At 39.1% G+C, this 21,135-nt stretch overlaps 1 protein-coding gene across 1 annotated transcript in view; it reads left to right on the top strand.

Moving 5' to 3' along the window:
* The window catches only part of LOC126365978 (putative leucine-rich repeat-containing protein DDB_G0290503), a 298,195-nt gene that overhangs the window by 96,902 nt on the left and 180,158 nt on the right, over positions 1 to 21,135 (top strand). Inside the window, exon 4 of the mRNA XM_050008785.1 lies at positions 11,317 to 12,240. Coding sequence (XP_049864742.1) covers positions 11,317 to 12,240 — 924 coding nt within the window. The remainder of the gene's footprint in view (positions 1 to 11,316; positions 12,241 to 21,135) is intronic.

The following is a 21,135-nucleotide window of genomic DNA, read 5'->3' as shown; positions in this document are numbered from 1 at the left end:
CCTAGCCTTGATGAGCTGACTAAAGTGAGACCCTGAAGCTCATCCACCAAAGTTTGATAAGATTGCTGTGGCTTTGTGCAAAATTGCTGGACTTCAACATGTGCAGTGACCATGTGCATACTCTTAAATGATAGGATGAAAGCAAACTACACAGATCATCAAAAGAAAGCAACACTGGTCCTTACAGAGGAGCTAGCTGGCACAGAAAGTGATAAATATGAGGGGTATGCTCAATAAGAAAAGAGCCCTACAGGCCTCCACGTCAACTACTCTGAATACCATAAAATGCTGGCAAAGCCACTTCACATAAGTGTTCCAGACTTCTGTGGATTTGTCATTAGAGGGGAACAGTGGTTGGTGAACAATTGGTGGCTGAGCCAGTGTTGTGTAGCCAACAACTGTTCCAACATGGCCCTATGCACCTGCTGTTGTTTGCAGAAGTGACTGGAATAAAGCCTCCATAGTGGGCCAAATGGCAGAAAAACCACAGAATCTGAAACACATGAAAATTTGACCTTTCATGTTGCCATTTGTGTTCTAACTGGGAACACGTGCAAATACATGGGTGTAAAAGAGATACAGTTTGTTGGGTAATCGAGTGACATCAATAATACAATGAAACATACAGTTTCTGGCTCTGTAAACTTTACTGGTGTAATGATTGGTTGTATTCAGCTGGTTCTCCAACCAGAAAAGACTGTCATCTAGACGCAATATTTCGGCAGTCCACCAGGCCGCCATCTTCAGGTGAGTAGGCAGTCACACTATCTCACCAGAACTGAAATCAAACACTCTTGGCAGCTCCTTTATATACCAACCGTGGGTCCACTTTGCATGTTTGAACATAACTTCCCTCTAGCAACAGGCACAACAGCACACTGGTGGTGGAAGCTCACAGAAATGATTAATTTTCTTAATGTCAAGCAGAACAGGGTTCCAACTCTTACTTAAAGGATGTCCCTTATCTCTGTTTAAAATATTGTCAGATAGCTGGATTTCAATGGCTTCTTCCACTACACAGTCCCAATACCGCGACGCAGGGGCAACCACTCTTGTCTCATCATACAATATTTTATGTCCTTCAGTAAGACAATGTTTCGTCACTGCATATTTTTCTGGCTGAAATAAACACATGCGGTGATTATGCTCCATGCAACGATCCTGGGTGGTATGAATCATTGGACCAATACAGGCTTTCCTGTAATGGCAGGGAATCTTGTAGACCCCAGGCTTTCTCAAACCTGAGTCATCCTTCACTGAGCCCAGCAGAGCTTTGGTCTTAGCTGGCAGATGGAATACACTTTTAATATGAAATTTCTTCAAAATTCTTCCTTTTTTGAAGATAGGCTCCCTGCTAAAAGTAGGAATGCCACCAATTTGCTTGTATCTTCTGTTGGTTCCCACATAGGTCCAATCTGTAGAGCATGATGGATCTGAATGTCGGTATAACCATTCTGCTTGAACACAAATGGAAAATGTAAATATTAATGGGTATAAACTACCAACTTATTTTTGTAGAGACAATATGGAGAAAGGAGAAGCTGCCATTTATGTTAAGGGGGAACATAGTTTTAAAAACATAGAAACCGCAAAATTCTGTGTAGAACAGCACATTGAAGTATGCACTTGTGAGCTTAAATTGGACAGTGGTAAATTCATAATTGTGACTGTGTATAGGTCCCCACTTGGAAATTTTCAAATGTTTCTTAAAAACCTAGATCTCCTGCTGCATTATCTGTCAGAAAAGGGAAAACACATTATCATTTGTGGAGATTTTAACGTAGATTTTCTTAAACACTCAAGCAAGAAGAACGACCTTGAACTATTACTTTGCTCTTACAATCTGACATCAGTCATTGATTTTCCTACTCGTATTGTACAAGACAGTAGCACCCTGATAGATAACATTTTCATAGACCAAGATAAATTAAAAGAAGTAAGCACCTATCCTATTAAGAATAGGCTTTCTGACCACGATGCACAGCTACTTTCAATTCATGACTTTGCTCCATACAGTAATGTGAAAAAAAAAAAAAATAATAATACGCCCAATTAACCATATAACAATTCAACAATTTAAGGAAAGCTTGAAAAGGGTAGACTGGGAGGAGGTTTATTGTTAACCTGATGCAAATGTTAAATTTAACTTATTCCATGATAAACTTGTGGGTATATTTGAAAACAGTTTTCCTAAGAAATTAGTGAATCATAATTCAAATAAACTTGATAAAAAACCATGGCTGACTAAAGGGATTAAAATTTCTTGTAGCCGGAAATGGGAACTATACCAAGACACTAGAATAAGTCGAGATGAAGAAAAGCTCAACCATTATAAGAAATATTGTAATATATTAAGGAAAGTTATAAAAAAATCCAGAAGTATGTGTATCAAGTCTGAGATTAGCACCTCTGATGACAAAGTTAAAACAATATGGAATATAGTTAAAACGGAAACAGGGCAACCAAGGTCACAGGACAACAGTATTACTGTTAAGCACAATGAAAAGCTTATAAATGAAAAGTCACAGGTTGAAAATATTTTTAATAATCATTTTATAAATGTAGTGGAAAATATAGGCACCAGCTGCTCACCAGATAGGGCAGAACTCTATATGAAAGAGGCATTCCCAGTGCAAACAAATGAAATTGAAATCCTATCCACCTCACCATCTGAAATTAAGAAAATAATAAATTCACTTAAGAATAAACACTCACATGGAACTGATGGTATCTCCAATAGAATACTAAAATCTTGTCCACACCTGATAAGTCGAGTTCTTAGCCACATATGTAATAGCTCATTGAATCAGGGAATATTTCCTGACAGATTGAAATATGCCGTAGTTAAACCCTTGTATAAAAAGGGTGACAAGACAGACGTCAACAATTATCGTCCTGTTTCACTTCTGACATCCTTCTCAAAAGTGTTTGAAAAAGTAATGTACTCAAGAGTAACTTTACACATTAGTGGGAATAACGTTTTAACAAAATGTCAGTTCGGTTTTCAGAAAGGTGTTTCAATAGATAGTGCTATACATGCTTTCACTGATCAAATTTTAAATGCTCTGGATAGTAGAACATCACCAATTGGAATTTTCTGTGATCTCTCTAAGGCTTTTGATTGTGTGGATCATGAAATCCTCTTAGATAAGCTGAAGTACTATGGAATGAATGGTTCAGTACACAGATGGTTCACTTCATATTTAACTGGTAGAATGCAGAAGGTTGAAACAGTAAACCCACATAGTACACAAAGGGCATCAGATTATTCAGACTGGGGATGTATCAAGAATGGGGTACCACAGGGTTCTGTCTTGGGGCCTTTATTGTTTTTAATATATGTTAATGACTTGCCTAATTATATTCATGAAGATGCAAACTTGGCTCTCTTTGCAGATGACACAAGTATTGTAATCAAGCCAAGAATCAGCTGAGGAAAATGCAAATAATGTTTTTCAAAGAGTTATTAGGTGGTTTTCCGCAAATGGAGTTTCATTGAACTTTGAAAAAAACACTGTACATACAGTTCAGTACAGGGAAAGGCATAACATCGGAAATAAATATAGAGTGTGGGGGAAAATCTTTAGCTAAAGCAGATTGTTCAAAATTTCTGGGTGTCTGTATTGATCAGAATTTAAACTGGAAGACACACATTGACAATCTACTGAAACGATTGAGCTCAGCTACCTATGCTATTAGTGTCATTGCAAATTTTGGAGACAAGCATATCAGTAATTTAGCTTACCATGCATATTTTCATTCATTGCTTTCTTACAGAATCATATTTTGGGGCAATTCATCACTAAGAAAGAAGGTATTTATTGCACAAAAACGTGTTATCAGAATAATGTCTGGGGCTCATCCAAGATCATCTTGTAGACAATTATTTAAAGAATTAGGGATATTGCCAGGAGCTTCACAATATACATACAGCCTAATGAAATTTGTTGTTAGTAACCCAGATCACTTCAGAATTAATAGCACAGTCCACAGCTACAATACTAGGAGACAGGGTGACCTTCACTACCGTTCATTGAATTTGACATTGGCACAAAAGGGGGTGAATTATACTGCCACAAAGATTTTTGGTCAATTGCCAAACAATATCAAAAGTCTGACAGACAACCAATCGGCATTCAAAAGTAAGTTAAGGCAATTCCTGAATGATAACTCCTTCTACTCCATAGATGAATTTTTAGACATAGGCCAAAGAAATACAGTAAGCATTAACAATTGTACCATATATAAGACTAACAATGATTATTTGGGATAAATGAATCTTGTGTACTTTGACACGTTCCACATCATTACGAAAGAATCGTGTTCATGATCCATGGAACAAGTAATATAACTAACTAACTAACTAACTAACACATCTTTTAGATGATCCAGTTCTTGTGTCAAACTATCTGCATCTGAGATGATGTAAGCTCTTTTCACCAATGAACATAGGACCCCATTATGTTGGTACAATGGATGACAACTTGAAGTGTGAAGATATGGGTCTGTATGCATGGGCTTATGATGAACATATTTCCTAATGTCTCATCATCCCTCCTGTGTACTAAGACATCTAAAAACAGAAATTTTCCATTCTTTTAAACTTCCATTGTGAACTTAATATTAGTATGCAGACAATTAAAATGATCTATGAAATGATCCAGAGCATCCCTCCCATGCGGCCATATCATAAAAGTATTGTTGACGTATCTCCAGATGTTTGAACTTGTAAGGAAGTTTGATAAACCTCATAAGAAGAGGGAGAAGTTGCTGAGTGCCCTCGCTTTTCTGCTGAGATGCCAGAATGAAGGTATAATACATAAATTTGCCAGAATTGTTCATTACATTGGGACAGGAATGGCCAACAACATTAAGAAGCATGCTGGTTTTGCTTTAGTAAGAGAGTGTATTCGTTTTACATGTAGATAACTGGATTTCATATCCAAGGATTTATTTTATTTGCATTTGGAAGTTTCAGCATTGCTGTCTGCTGGATTCTGGATTGGGTTGACAGTTTGTCCTGAGCAATGTCATACTAGGTCCATGCAAAAGGCATCAGTAGGCAAACTTCGAAGTTTCAACAGCTTTTTTCTCAGTCTACAATAACGGATGATGACACCTGTTGACATGTTGTGATCAATCTCACAACCAAACTGGATGATGCAGTGCTGGTAGTATTGGAAAACAGATTGAAATTTGCCCCTGCACCCAGGAATGTACCCATTATGGAATTCATTTGTGCCATTGAACAAGCAGTGTCCAAGTTTCCCGATGATCTAGCTGATGAGGTTAGGCAAGAGGTCTCTCATATGTTGCGTCAGGTGCCACCCCTCTGACTTAACATCTCCCTTGAAAGAGCCACAATCCAATCCATCAGAGATGACCAGGATTTAGTAGTTCTTCCGGCAGACAAGGGCAATGCAACAGTTCTTCTTTTGCGGGATTGATTATGTAGGTGCGTCTGCAGTCTGGTCCCAGGTCGACGGGCACGTGCACCTTCCGTCGACCACTGGCGACAACATCGATGTACTGTGGAGACCTCACGCCCCACGTGTTGAGCAATTCGGCGGTACTTCCACCCGGCCTCCCGCATGCCCACTATACGCCCTCGCTCAAAGTCAGTCAACTGCACATACGGTTCATGTCCACGCTGTCGCGGCATGCTATCAGTGTTAAAGACTGCGATGGAGCTCCGTATGCCATGGCAAACTGGCTGACACTGACAGCGGCGGTGCACAAATGCTGCGCAGCTAGCGCCATTCGACGGCCAACAGCGCGGTTCCTGGTGTGTCCACTGTGCCGTGCGTGTGATCATTGCTTGTACAGCTCTCTCGCAGTGTCCGGAGCAAGTATGGTGGGTCTGACACACCGGTGTCAATGTGTTCTTTTTTCCATTTCCAGGAGTGTACATTGATGATACATTTATGGTGTGGCCATATGTGAGGGAAGCTCTGGATGTTTCCTGGATCAATTTTAACTTTCTGCATCCGAATATTAAGTTCATGATGGAAGTTGAAAAGGATGGAAAATTTCCATTTTTAGATGTCTTGATCTACGTGAGGGATGGTGGGACATTAGGACATAGTGTTCATTGTAAGCCCACGCACATGGACCATTATCTTCATTCATCAAGTTGTATCCATCATACCAATGCAACGGGGTCCTACGTACATTGGTAAAAAGAGCTTAAGCCATCTCAGATGCAGATAGTTTGACACAAGAACTGGATCATCTAAAATCTTAGTTCAAGCAGAATGATAATACCAACAATCAGATCCATTGTGTTCTACAGACTGGACCTTCACGGGAACCAGTAGGCATTCCTACCTTTTGTAGGGAGCATATCTTCAAAAATAGGAAGAATTTTAAAGAAATTTGATATTAAAAATGTATTCCGTATGTCAGCTAAGACCAGAGCTCTGCTGGGCTCAGTGAAGGGTGACTTGGGTTTGAGAAAGCCTGAGGCCTACAAGATTCCCTGGCATTGCAGGAAAGCCTATATTGGTCAAACAATTCATACTGTCCAGGATCATTGCATGGAGCATCATCGCCACATGCGTTTATTTCAGCCAGAAAAATCTGCAGTGGCAGAACATTATCAAATGGTTCAAATTTGCTCTGAGCACTATGAGACTCAACATCTGAGGTCATCAGTCCCCTAGAACGTAGAACTACTTAAACCTGACTAACTTAAGGACATCACACACATCCATGCCTGAGGCAGGATTTGAACCTGCAACCATAGTAGTCGTGCGGTTCCAGACTGAAGTGCCTAGAACTGCTCGGCCACACCAGCCGGCAGAACATTATCCTACTGAAGGACATAAAATGTTCTATGATGAGACACAAGTGGTTGCCCCTGCATTGCAGGCAGTGAAAGAAGCAATGTAAATCCGGCTATCTGACAATATTATAAACAGAGATCAGGGAGACCCTTTAAATAAGAGTTGGAACAATGTTCTACTTGACATTAAGAAACAACAGTCCTTGTTTCAGTCATTCAAAGCTGTCAGTAGTGTTTGATATCAATTTATCATTTCCATGAGCTTCCACCACTGGAGCATTGTTGTGACTGTTGCTAGAAGGTAGTTATGTTAGTGCACGTGTGGGTGACCCACAATTGGTATATAAAGGATCTGCCATGTCGTGTTTGATTTCAGTTCCAGTGAGATAGTGTAATGGCCTACTCACCTGAAGATGGCGGCCAGGTGAACGATGATTTCAGTTCCAGTGAGATAGTCTAATGGCCTACTCACCTGATGATGGCGGCCAGGTGAACGACCAAAATAGTGTGTCCAGATGACAATATGTTCCAACTGGAGACCCGTCATGAGTACAAAGGTACAGTTTGTTGGGTCATGGAGTGTCATCAAGAATACAATGAAAGTAGTTTGCACATCTTGAACATATTTAACAACTGAGAGCCCAGAGGACTGTATATGGCCTTATAAAGATGCTATACATATCAGGTATCACTGGTGTAGTGCTGTGCGCACACAGCACACCTGGTAATGTTGGTCGGTGACCTGGCTGCTCTCAGCAGCCATCTCAGGTAGTTGTAGGCATGCCATTTGAATGTTGCCATGCACTGTGGTTGCTGTAGTGGCCAGGCTTACATCTGCTGTGGGTGGTAGGTGTAGTAATCGGCAGTTTACTATAGTTTCTACCATAACAGAATTTATTAATAAATATCAAACATTTCTTTGCCCCTCCTGAAATGACCATATCCCTCATGAATATATGTTATTAATTTGTCAACATTCTGATGAGATACACTTTCTAGATCTCCTATGATAAAATTTACTGTATTGTGGTAAACTACCCTCCTTCATTGCCTTTATTATGCTTTCCAAATATAGATCTGTTGCTTTTCGTTCATAATGTCTTTGATAATGATTTTTTGTGTAAGGTTGACCATTGCAATATTATAAAATATGTGTGGAACTTACTTCAGCTGACGGCTGCTGTCCTTTAAACTGACTGACAGCCTCCACAAAGCACCAAGTACTTCATTTTATTACTTCCTATACAACATATCTCGAAATTAAATTCCTGGAGAAATAAGGCCCACCTCGTTAAGCATGGGAATAATAACTTGCTATTCATTAGGAATGTTAATGCTTTCTGACCTGTATAAATCATGGTTTCTCTTCCTGCCAGTAAGTACTGAAATCTTTTAAAGCTCCATACCACAGCCAAAGCCTCTTTCTCTGTGACAAAAATTTAATTCCTTTTTACCTAACATTCCACTAGCAAAAGCAGCACTTCTTTGATCACCAACACATTTTCAAACTTGCCTTGGAAAATTTCACACTTGACATCATAAGATGAGACATCAGTAGACATTTTGAATACTTCCTTTATTCTAGGGTGGTGAAAACACCTGCATTTCACAACTTCTTTTCTATTTCATTATTCTTATTTCTAAGGCACTGAATATTTAGGCTTAAAATCTGTAGGTGACTAGGGTGAGAATTGGTTACTGTTTTGTTTATATTTTGTGCTGTCATATTTATTCCTGTGTCCTGGTGAGATAGCAAAAATCCTATTTCCATTTAGTATTCTGCTTCAAAAGTTATATAATATGTGGATGTACAAATTTCGGTCCTTGGAAATGTCTCTGATAGAAGCCTATCATTCCAAGGAATGATGTAAGCTGTTTTCTTTCACAGGGTTATTGACACTTCTCAACAGCTTCTGTCTTGTTACAGTCAAGTATTATCTTTAGGGTTGACTGCTCTAAATATTTTACCTACATAGCTTGTACCATGTGTCAGAAACAGCATCAGTGTCAACAACAACAACAGAAATGGCAGTATTAAGTACATTAGCAGCAGCACGAATAGTAGCAACAAGGAACTCACTGCAGCCCATTGTACAGGTATGCCCTGAGAGGTGCAGGAAACTCGTCCTTCTCAAGGATTTTTGCTATCTCACCAGGACAAAGGAATGAATATGGCCGCACAAAATATAAACAAAACAGTAACCACTTCTCACCCTAGTCACCTACAGATTTTAAGCCTAAATATTCAGTGCCTTAGAATTAAATCATTAGACCTTGAGGTACCAATGAATGGTGAAAACATTGACTGCATGTGCATCATAGAGCATTGGTGCCGAAGTTTTGAATGACACATCATTAATATTCATCTATATATGGTGGCAAGCCAGTATTGTAGAAACAATGCCAAGAACGAGGTGTATGTATCTTTACTAAATCAAGTATAAAGTACAAAAGAAGGTGTGAAGCTGAATCATTGAGAGTGGAAAATCATTTTGAAGCAGCAGCTATACAGTTGTATGAAATACAGGGAAAAATCATAGTCATAGCATTATACAGACCACCTACTGGGAATACAGACATATTCATTAATCAATTAGAAACACTGCTTAACATTATTTTTACTGAAAGAGCCACTGTAGTTTTCTGTGGGGATTTCAACATAAATCCCATGAATGAATGTAGGCTAAAAAATTAACTCCTACATCTATTATGTAGTTTCAATCTGTTTCCACACATACATGAACCCACAAGACTAACATGTAATACAAACAATATATTTTCAAATGTACAAACCACAGAAGTAGAAGTAACAAATAGTGATTTGGGATTATCAGACCATAATGCTCTCATTCTTTGTACAATTTTGTATATATTATTCTTTGTACTACTTAATGTAAACTGTTGTATGTTCCTTTTGCCCAAATTGTTTCCCATAAATTTACATTTACTTTCAGGCAACATCCATACAATATTTATTGTCTACAGATGGATAAATAAATAAATAAATAAAAATAAACCATTGTTCTGCTAAATTCTTCTGTCATCTCATTTCCAAGAAACTTTTGTAATACCTCTTGTAACTTTGCTCTGTGTATTATCCAAGTCTTAGTTTCTGATATTACATCACCTCCATGTAAAATCATCTTCTGCAACAATTTCAGGCATAGAACTTGATCCAGTGATCTCATAAAAACACTTAACAGAAATATTTAGATGAAGAAGAAGAACTTTTAAGCTGGTATGATCTCGCTTCAAAAAGTTATGCAATTAGAGGTTTTGAAGTAGGATGTATAGGCACAAGGAAAAAGGAAGGCAGGTTGGGTTTAATATGCCATCAACATTGATGTCATTAGATATGGAGCACAAACTCAGGGTGTATCAAGGACAGGGCAGGAAATTGGCTATGCCATTTCAAAGGAACCATACCAACTTTTGCCTCAAGTGATTTAGGGAAATCATGAAAAAGATAAATCTGGATAGCTGGATGGGGGTTGAACCATCATCCTCTCAATATAGAGGCACCTACCAGTATCGTGCAGTTTATATAGTTGATGCCTTCTAGTTTTGCTAAGATCTTTCCAATATGTACTGGTAAGTCACTTTGCATATCAATGCACTGATTTATTTATTTATTTTGTCCATATGAATCTCTTTTTCAGTGCATATATCATACTCAGGATATTGGACAGGAAACATTTTTATCTATTGGTTTTTCGAACATCAAACATACATTATTTAAATTTTTATAACAAATTGGATCTGTACAGTTAATAATTACATTTTTTTAAAAAAATACTGTATATTTATAACTTATTTCTACAATTAAAGATACAAATTACATTTTTTCTTGCATAAGATACTGTGAGATTGAATAGTAGCAGTTTTTCAGAAGGTAGGCTGTCGCAGACTTTTTAAAGCTCCATAGTTCAGGAAGAGATTTTATTTGTCTTGGTATGAGCATCAAGTACTACATGAACATTACCACAGGGCTTATTTACTACTAATTGTGGGTTATTGTACCCACTGGATGACCTCTCCATGATCCCTTGCTGAAGCATCTTCCTAATTTCTCAGCCAGAAGCCTTTTTTAAAAGCAAATGGTGTAGAATAAGGATACAGTTTCTTAAAGAAATGTAGTGAAGTTCCAATTTTTAATTTACTTTCATTTTATAACTCGTGGATTATCTGAGAATCCCACCTTACATCTTACTAAGAGTTGTTGCAACTTGTTCTTTTTCTGGTTATTTAATGTATTACTAATCTTTATTTTCTCTATAAGATACCTTTACTTCATTGTCCCCTATCTCCTGGTTGTCTTTCATTTCCTTTTCTTCTGATAAGTTCCCAATATTAGCATTAGCACATACTCTCAATTTTTTGTTTGCTGGTGTTTCTATATTACCTCAGTTAAAAGAAATTGCCTCCCAACAGAATAGACACATTACCGAGAATATTTTTCTGGTGTTGATACTTGTTTACAGCTTGCCATTTTAATTTGAAGATAATAATAACATTGTTGCATTTTGTTTCAGAGGGAGAAAGTGCCTGAAGAAGAGAAAATGATAAAACAGGAAATAAATGTTCAACTCAAGCTTAAAGTGAAAGAAACTGAAACAAGCAGCAGAACTGATAACATTCTGACTGAATTGTCACAAAAAGTAAACACAGAAATCTTAACCCCCTGTAATGATATATGCAAAACAGTTGAGAGTGTTCCTACAATGCAAATGGACAACTTAGAAGAAAGTCAACAAAAGGCAATAACATTGCAGGTTTTTGAACACACTTCAGCACCAGAGGATTTATCATATGAAAAAATCAAGGAAACACAAGTTCAAAAGTCTGAAGAGGATGTAAAAAGTTATGATGACCAAAGTAGCATTACTGATGGTGCTGAATATGATAACACAAAAAGTGATGACACCAGTGTTGTAAACTATCAACAACCTGACCAAATTTCAGATTTATCAGAACTTCAAGATGAGTGGGTATCTGATCTTCATGATACTACTTACTCAGCAACAAACAAATTTTTATTTGGCGAGTGTTCGGAGAGTTTATTACATGAGGATGTAAGTCCAAAGATTATTAAATCTGATATAAAAAATGATGACCTTCATATTACTGAGTGTAAAGAGAATCTCAGTGAGAACAGCAAGCAGATAGTACTACCACAAAGTCACTACCATGAATATCAAGATCTGAACATATCAGCTGAACATTTATTACAGCACCGTCATAGTGACTGGACTCTAGCTAATGAAAACATGACTGACATAACAGAGAATGAGTCCTTGTATGAGAACTCTGATAATGTATCACTCTCTGAAAGTTCTCCTAAGCTGGTTGTCTATGGATCTAGTAAGGATGCTTTGAAGAAAGTAATACACAATCAAATTTTCTTCCCAAAGAATGATCAACTAGGATACTTGAAGAGTGGAAAAATTACTGATCAGGCATGTAAATTTTGGATTTTAGTAATCTATTACATTCTTAAAATATGATAAAAGTAAATGAATTTTCTGTTGTTGGACACAAAGAAAATTGCATTTGATGTATCATTAAAGTATTAGAAATAGATATACCAGAGTGAGCCATACGGAAAGAACTTTTGAAACTGAAGGATAATTTTAGAAGAGACCTCAAGCTAACTATTACTTGATTGTTACACTTAGTTTGTGTTCTCATATGGGTCATTTAAGCTATTTTGTTCTTATGTCAAGATTTTTGATGAACTAGGGCAACAAAAAAGTTTTTATATGACTACCAAACCAGTTAAATTTCCTCTACAGTTGTGCAAGAATTGTTGTAGAATCTAGAATCCTGTTCAGTAGCTACACTAAATAATCCTAATTTTGGTTCACTGATTTCTTATTATCTGACTTTTACAGTTTTACCAACCTACACTTACGCAGATTTTTTTTGTTTTTGCTGCCATATAACAATGCTGCAGCTGAAATTTTTGAAATTTGTAAATTCTGTTCTTCTGTCAATAACTCGATAATCCAGAATTTATTTATGGTTATGAAAATATATCTGATTTATGACATTTTTAAAAGTGACTGACAAATTTCACAATTGCCAACATGTTTACTTCTGTCACTTTTCACATTATATTTGAATGACTGCTCCAAGAGTCTTCAGCAACTGCTGCAGACAAGGACCACAGATGTGTGTGCACCATGACAGGGAGGTTATCCAAAACATGTTAATAAACTTGCCAAAGCCTTAAAAATTATTTTTAATTAGTCTATGACCTTATTCATATATAATTTTGTACTGGAACCCCAACAGACCTGATATTACTTTAAATTACTTTTGATCAGTACTCTATTTATCACCCAGTTCCTCCAGGTTTTAAAAACTCTACCACATGCTTTGACAGCACCTTGATTACCTCTGATTCTGCCCTGAAGCGACAGCTATTCTACCCAATATTGTCCTCACACTACAAGTTGATATTATCTTCCCCATTAAACATATAATACAGTAGAGTGTCGATTATCCGAACGTCGGTCAACCGAACAACCACTTAACCGAACTGTGTACTCGGTCACACCTGTTACTCTCCCACCCTAGCATCCATCATCCCCTTCACTCCCATAGTACTCGCCACACCAGGCCACCACTGGCGGAACATTGCTTCTAATGGGGCCTTCGCAAGGCGCTGCTGACCGGCCAAGCCGCCAGTCACTGTGTTTCAACAATCAGCACACTTCTGTCGGCTTGGCACTGGCAGTAGAGGTAGCGGCACTATCAAAGTTGTTCACAGCAACAGCTGCGCCAGCTTAGAGTTGAGGTGGGCCGCTCCGTGCAGTTTGAAGGATTGCGCGCCCCAAAGAAGAGCTTCTCATGGTGCAAACAGTCACCTACTGCTCTCTGTTACGACCACTTGTGTGCTGCTGCTGCATGAAGAAGTGAACTTGATGATACAAAATGCTTAAATGTAAACATGTTGTCCTTTGTATGAGGGAAAAGTATGAGATTATTAAAAGGTTAGAAGAAGGTGAATTTGCAACCACTTTATTCCATGAGTACGAGGTGGGGAAGTCGAGAATTACGGATATAAAAAAAAAACAAAAGACAAGCATAACAAATTTTATAGCTATGCTTGATTCTACTGATGGATCAACAAGCCATAAAACTATGAAGCTCGCCACTAACACAGATCTAGATGATGCTGTTTACAAGTGGTTTACACAAAAGAGATTGGAAGGAGAACCTATCTCAGGTCCCATGCAGTTCAATGAAAAACTTAGAGGGCCTTCGAACTTTAAAGCGAGCATGGGATGATTAAAATGCTTCAGGTTAAGACATGGCATTCATGAGCTTATGATACAGGGAGAAAAACTGTCGGCTGATTCTTTCAAAGTCAAACTAAGGGTCGTATTAAGGGAAGAAGATTATGCTCTCTAAAACGTTTACAATGCTGACGAAACTGGACTTAACTGGAAAGCTTTACCAAGGAAAACTCTTGTTCACATCATGAATTAGCAGCACCTGGTCCTAAAACAAGCGAGGACCATATTACAGCTTTGGCTTGTGCTAATGTTACTGGAAGTCACCGACTGCCTATATTCGTCATTGGTAAAAGTAAAAAACCGTGTTGCTTCAAGCTCGTTAAAATGTCAGCCTTGCCTGTTGTGCACACCTCACAAAAGAGTGCCTGGATGGATAGTACAATTTTTATGAAGTGGTTTCTGGACATTTTTGTACCCTCTGTAAAAGTTCATCAGCTAAAGAATGGGAAGAGGGAGAAAAGACTACTTCTCCTTGACAATGCACCACCTCATCCGTCATGTGATATTTTAAACGAAAAAGACGAGTTCATAAAGGTAATATTTCTTCCACCTAACGCAATCTCCCTATTACAACAGCCCATTGATCAAGGAATTATTGAGACTTTCAAACGATATTACAGGAAATAATTTTGCGTAAGTTATTGTTAGGAAGAGAAGAGGACGGAGAAGAAAGTCTCTTAAGAAATCATAAGAATATTGACTTGAAAGACTCATCCTACATGATCAGCACAGCATGGAATAGTGTAAAGAAAGAGAATTTGAAGAAAGCCTGGAATAAAATTTGACACACAGAAGAAAATTCACAAGGTATGATTGAAAATGACGAACAGAATGATATGTCTAAAATTCTCGGTATGCTAAAAGAAATAGATTGCCACAAATGTGAGAAGAAGACATTCATGAATGGATGAATATCAATGATGCAGATCCAGGACAGCAAATCATGCAGGACAGTAGGATTGTAAACGTCATCACTGATAAAGATGACGCCGCCAGCATCTCCTCAATCAGTGCTCCAGAAAGTGAAGATGAAAGTATACCAACAGCTTCTGAGGCGTTCACTTGTTTGGATACTGCCTTGCGATGGTTTGAAGCCCAAGATGAAAGTGACCAGTTTCAGATATCTGTAATGAAAAAAGTACGTGACTTAGCTGCTTCTAAGCGTGTAGGCTTGCTTAGACAGACCAAAATAAAGGATTATTTTAAATGTTAATTTTGTATACTGTGTGTATTGTTCTTGCAAAATGCATATGTAATAAGTATGAGGGAATATTGAATAGTTGTAGGTAAACAACTAGAATTCTCTCAAATACCGATTTATTCACACTTAGCTTCTACACAGATACAAGTCCTGAGGCTAACTGCCATTAGCGTCCAACATCCTGCCCCAAAGCCATCTCCTCAAAGATAGCACATTTACGCACTGAATGAATATCGATATTTATGGCTCTCTATGCCACATGTATATATTTTTGTTTAATAAACTGTGCCACATACTAGATAGGGATGCATAGGCACTATGGAAATTATTTTTATTTATAATATTATGGTGCCAAAATGCACTGTTCATGCTAAATTCACTCTTTGTTATTAACCTCAAATGTCATTCTGGAGTACATATAGGGTGTTAACTAATACGCAGAAACCTTTGGGGAGTGGATACTTAATTTTGTGATTCATAAATACATACTGATATCAATGCACTGAGTCATTTGTAATGTGATGTCACCAGAAACAGTCCATGTTTCTACTGTGAGGGTGTAATACATGCAGTCTGTGGCAACTGTGTCATCAGTAAACATTTCAGTACTTGTTCTGTGTGTCATTAAAAGACTTGTATTGCTTCACGGTGCTGTGGAGAACAATAACATATGATCAGAGGCCCCACATAGCCACTCTAATGGAGCAGTGAATGAGACAGGTGGACATCACAGTCACTGTGAGACAAAGTGATGTCTCTAGAAACTGAAACAAGTTTCTAGCAACAGTATCAGTCCAGGATCACCACAGAGATAGTTGTGAAAGAAAAACAATAAGTTTGCAGACCAATATCTGCATGTAACAGCAAACAGAAATCCCCAATGCAATACTACATGTCCATGGTGGGAGTTCCAAACAGCTATAGGGGTGCAGGTGTCAAACACAGATGGCTCCATGCGTAGCAATTACATGCCAGAAGACCTCTCAGGGCTCCTCCTGTAAATCAGGTTTGGAGAGAGGCCTGTGTCGCTTATGCATGAAACCACTTTTTGGGAATTATATTTCAAGGGACACAACACTCTTTCCTTATGAGACACATAAGTCTCCACTCTGACTATACTGATACTCATGTGTGAAGGCGACAAGGGCAATGTTTAAGTCTAACTGTGTTGTAGACTGCCTCCCTTATCAAGGTTGTTTGTACACCTTTTGGGGAGGAATCATGTATGCCTGCAGGACACCTCTTGTGCCAATACATGGGATAGTGATGGTGTGAAGTATCAGGACAACATACTTACATGCATTATGTCTCCATATGGTGAACATACTGAAGCAGGATACATGTTGATGGATGACAATGCATGCTGCCATCACCACACTCTTGTGATCTCCATCCTAGTGGAACACAGAATCAGTCAGATGGAATGGCATCCATATATTCTAGATTTTACCTGCTTTGAGAATGCACAAGACACATTAAACTGAGCAGCTTGCATTCATCCTGTCCCACAGTTGTCCTTACAGGGCATCATAGAAGCTGCTGTGGAGGAAGGGGACAATATCCCACAGGCTTATCTGGACAACTTGATGAAGTGGAAGTGTGTTTATCTTCCTTATTTTAGGCTCTAAGATGGTACCTAGCAGAACAAATGTTTTATATCCTATTGTGTCCTCTATTGACAATTCAGCAATAAGCAACATTTATTTTGATCACTGTGTGTGTGACTTTTTTTATTTTCTCAGTTACAGACACTTTTTTTTGTTACATGTTTCTTCTTTTCTGTCTTCTTGTTTTCAGACTTATGACTTGGTTCTAAGGGAATTTTTTCTTTTCAAATACTGTCTTCTGATGACTAAATGTAATGTTCAAAATATCTGCTATTACCTCTAACACAAGCTTATAAATCTTCTGGAACACACTATTGAAGAAAGTCAACATTTGCAGTAGGTCTTAAATACAATGTGTCCTTGAAATGTCTCCAAAAAGAAAAATACAGTGGACTGAGATCAGGAGGTGGGCAGGTTGAGCTGTTGCTGCCCCATGACCTATCTGTTTACTGTATTTGGGAAATGCTGATTTAAAACTGTTCTTGCTTGCAGAGCAAAATGAGGTGGTGCCCTATTTTGCCTGAACCACTTGTTTTGACTTCCTCCATCAAAAAATTTAAATTTCACTGAATGGCACTCCAGTCAATGTTCCATGGAAAATAAGACATCCAGTTAGTCTATCTCCAGTTGCACCATCCTATATATTAATGGTAAATTGTTGTTTATTTCTTCTTCCCAAAACTGCAGAAGGATTCTCATGTGCATATACATGAATGTTGTGAAAATTCTGCATTCCATTCCTGATAAACTTTGCTTCCTCTGTGAACACTGTGGTAGGCAGAAAGTGTTGGTTCTGAGCACACATTCCCAGTAATCAAACACAAAAAGCTTTTCTGGATTCAAAATCTGTTTCAGTAAGAACGTGCATTCTCTGAAGATGCTATGGATAAATCATTCGCTTTCATGACACTTTCCACACTGTCGGCTGACTTGCAACCTCAGTTTCTGCTATTTCTCTGGTATTGCTGCCATTATTTTCCTCAATATGATGAAGTACTTGATCTTCTAGACCAGGTGTTCTAACACTATTTGGTCTTCCACAATGAAATGACCTTATCTCAAATGACCCTGTCTCCAAAAGATGTTTATGTATTCTTTGAATGCTCTTATTGGTTTTTATTAGAAAATTTTTCGGTATACAAACATCTGGCTTCAGACATATTTGCAGCTTGCAAATCCATGCCCACCATGTGCTGATTAGAATACATTTAGCCAGAAATGGGCAGTACACACTAGTTTGAGTAAGAATACAACTAAGCAGGTGTATTGCCCATTACTGAAATTTCTCTCTAGCTAGGGTTACTAATGCATGCTTGTTTGGAAATAGCCAGTGGTGGGGGAAGAATGTTCAGTACACCCTAAACACTAGTCCAATAAGAACTGCAGCATAATCTTCCACTATTGGTTGTCTTCTCCATACTAAAAGTATGTGTTTATTTACCAGTACTCCTCCCAAAACAAACATGTTAAAAAGAAAAAATGCCTACAGAACTAAGTTCAAAATTTGAAAACAAAAAGACACGAAAGAAGGAAGCACATAGTGTGCTCCCTGCCGCCGTTGGATAAGCAGCTGCAGCAGCAAGTCGTATACTGCTAGCTCACTCATTTGTTACATAGTTTAATTCTTAATTTCTTTGCGTGTTTTGGGTACTTGCATTGTTTAATTCATAAATTTCGGGCATATTATAGTACTTGAGAGTTGTAGCATCGCGTTTTAGTAACTGAATAGTGTAAATTCGCGTAGTCGTCTGTCTTCTGTTTTGTTTTGAATGGCCAGTGTCGGTTGGTCAGTCAGTGTGCTCCCTGCCGCCGTTGGATAAGCAGCTGCAGCAGCAAGTCGTATACTTCTAGCTCACTCATTTGTTACATAGTTTAATTCTTAATTTCTTTGCATGTTTTTGGTACTTGCATTGTTTAATTCATAAATTTTGGGCGTATTATAGTACTTGAGAGTTGTAGCATTGCGTTTTTAGTACCTGAATAGTGTAAAATCGCGTAGTCCCCTTCCGCTGCCAAGCAGTGTGCAAGTAGCAGCATTACTGCATTTACTAGGCACTCTTGTATTTTAATAACCATTTAAATTTTGTGTCGAATTGTTTGTGCTCTCTGTAGATTAATTCAGACGTTCTTTACATAACAGTTTTTAGCATGGATAGGGTCTGCAACTGCTGTGTTCGGATGCAGGCTGAGTTGGCATCCCTTCGTTCCCAGCTTCAGGCAGTGTTGCCTTTGGTCACACAGCTTGAGGCTGTTGCCAATGGGCATCACTGTGGGGGTCCAGATGGGGGTTTGTCAGGGATGACCAGCTCATCCCACGCATCCCCCGATCGGACTACGACTGTGGCTACCCGGGATACTGCCCACATTGAGGATGATCCCTCACCTGTGGAGAGTGGGAGGTCAACTCGAGGTGTGGCAGGGGGCGAAAGACATTCCGGAGGGCTGAACGGAAGACCTCTCCAGTTTGTCTGATGAACCAGTTTCAGGCTCTGTCTCCGGCTGATACTGATGTTCGGCCGGAGATGTCTGCTTGTCCTGTTCCATAGGTTGCCCCTCAGTCTGCAAGATCTGGGCAGTCGCAGAGGGTGGGCTTACTGGTAGTTGGGAGCTCCAATGTCAGGGGCGTAATGGGGCCCCTTAGGGATATGGCAGCAAGAGAGGGGAAGAAAACCAATGTGCACTCCATGTGCATACAGGGGGGAGTCATTCCAGATGTGGAAAGGATCCATCCAATTGCCATGAAGGGTACAGGGTGCACCCATCTGCAAGTGGTTGCTCATGTCGGCACCAATAATGTGTGTCGCTATGGATCGGAGGAAATCCTCTCTGTCTTCCAGCGGCTATCTGATTTGGTGAAGACTGCCAGTCTCGCTAGCGGGATGAAAGCAGAGCTCACCATCTGCAGCATCGTCGACAGGACTGACTGCGGACCTTTGGTACAGAACTGAGTGGAGGGTCTGAATCAGAGGCTGAGACGGTTCTGCGACTGTGTGGGCTGCAGATTCCTTGACTTGTGCCATAGGGTGGTGGGGTTTCGGGTTCTGCTGGATAGGTCAGGAGTCCACTACACGCAGCAAGCGGCTACTCGGGTAGCAGGGGCTGTGTGACGTGGACTGGGCAGTTTTTTAGGTTAGATGGCCTCGGGCAAGTACAGAAAGGGCAACAGTTTCAAAGGGTGCGGGGCAAAGTCAGGACATGCGGGGACCAAGCAACAATCGGTATTATAATTGTAAACTGTCGAAGCTGCATTGGTAAAGTACCGGAACTTCAAGCACTGATAGAAAGCACCGAAGCTGAAATCGTTATAGGTACACAAAGCTGAAGCCAGAGATAAACTCAGCCGAAATTTTTACAAAGGCACAGACGGTGTTTAGAAAGGATACATTGCATGCAACCGGTGGTGGCGTGTTTCTCGCTGTTAGTAGTAGATTATCCTGAAGTGAAGTAGCAGTGGATAGTTCCTGCGAAATATTATGGGTGGAAGTTACACTCAACAACCGAGCTAGGTTAATGATTGGCTCGTTTTACCGACCTCCCGACTCAGCAGCAAAGGTGGCAGAACAGCTGCGAGAAAATTTGGAATACATTTCACATAAATTTTCTCAGCATATTATAGTCTTAGGTGGAGATTTCAATTTACCAGATATAGACTGGGATACTCAGATGTTTAGGATGGGTGGTAGGGACAGAGCATCGAGTGACATTATACTGAGTGTACTATCCGAAAATTACCTCTAGCAATTAAACAGAGAACCGACTCGTGGAGATAACATCTTGGACCAACTCATAACAAACAGACCCAAACTTTTCGACTCTGTAAGTGCAGAACAGGTAATCAGTTATCATAAGGCCATTGCAGCATCCCTGAATATGGAAGTTAATAGGAATATAAAAAAAGGGAGGAAGGTTTTCTGTAAAGCAAGAGTAATAGAAGGCAGATTTCAGACTAACTAACAGATCAAAACGAAAATTTCTGTTCCGATACTGACAATGTTGAGTGTTTAAGGAAAAAGTTTAAGGCAATTGTAAAATGCGTTTTAGACAGGTACATGCCGAGTAAAACTGTGAGGGACGGGAAAAACCCACCGTGGTTCAACAACAAAGTTAGGAAACTACTGTGGAAGCAAGGAGAGCTTCACTCCAAGTTTAAACACAGCCAAAATCTCTCAGACAAACAGAACCTAAACTACATCAAAGTTAGCGTAAGGAGGGCTATGCGTGAAGCGTTCAGTGAATTCGAAA

Source organism: Schistocerca gregaria, chromosome 4 (assembly GCF_023897955.1).
Source record: "Schistocerca gregaria isolate iqSchGreg1 chromosome 4, iqSchGreg1.2, whole genome shotgun sequence".
Classification (NCBI taxonomy): domain Eukaryota; kingdom Metazoa; phylum Arthropoda; class Insecta; order Orthoptera; family Acrididae; genus Schistocerca; species Schistocerca gregaria.
Note: the sequence above shows the minus strand (reverse complement) of the source record. Positions and strands in the feature narration are given on the sequence as shown.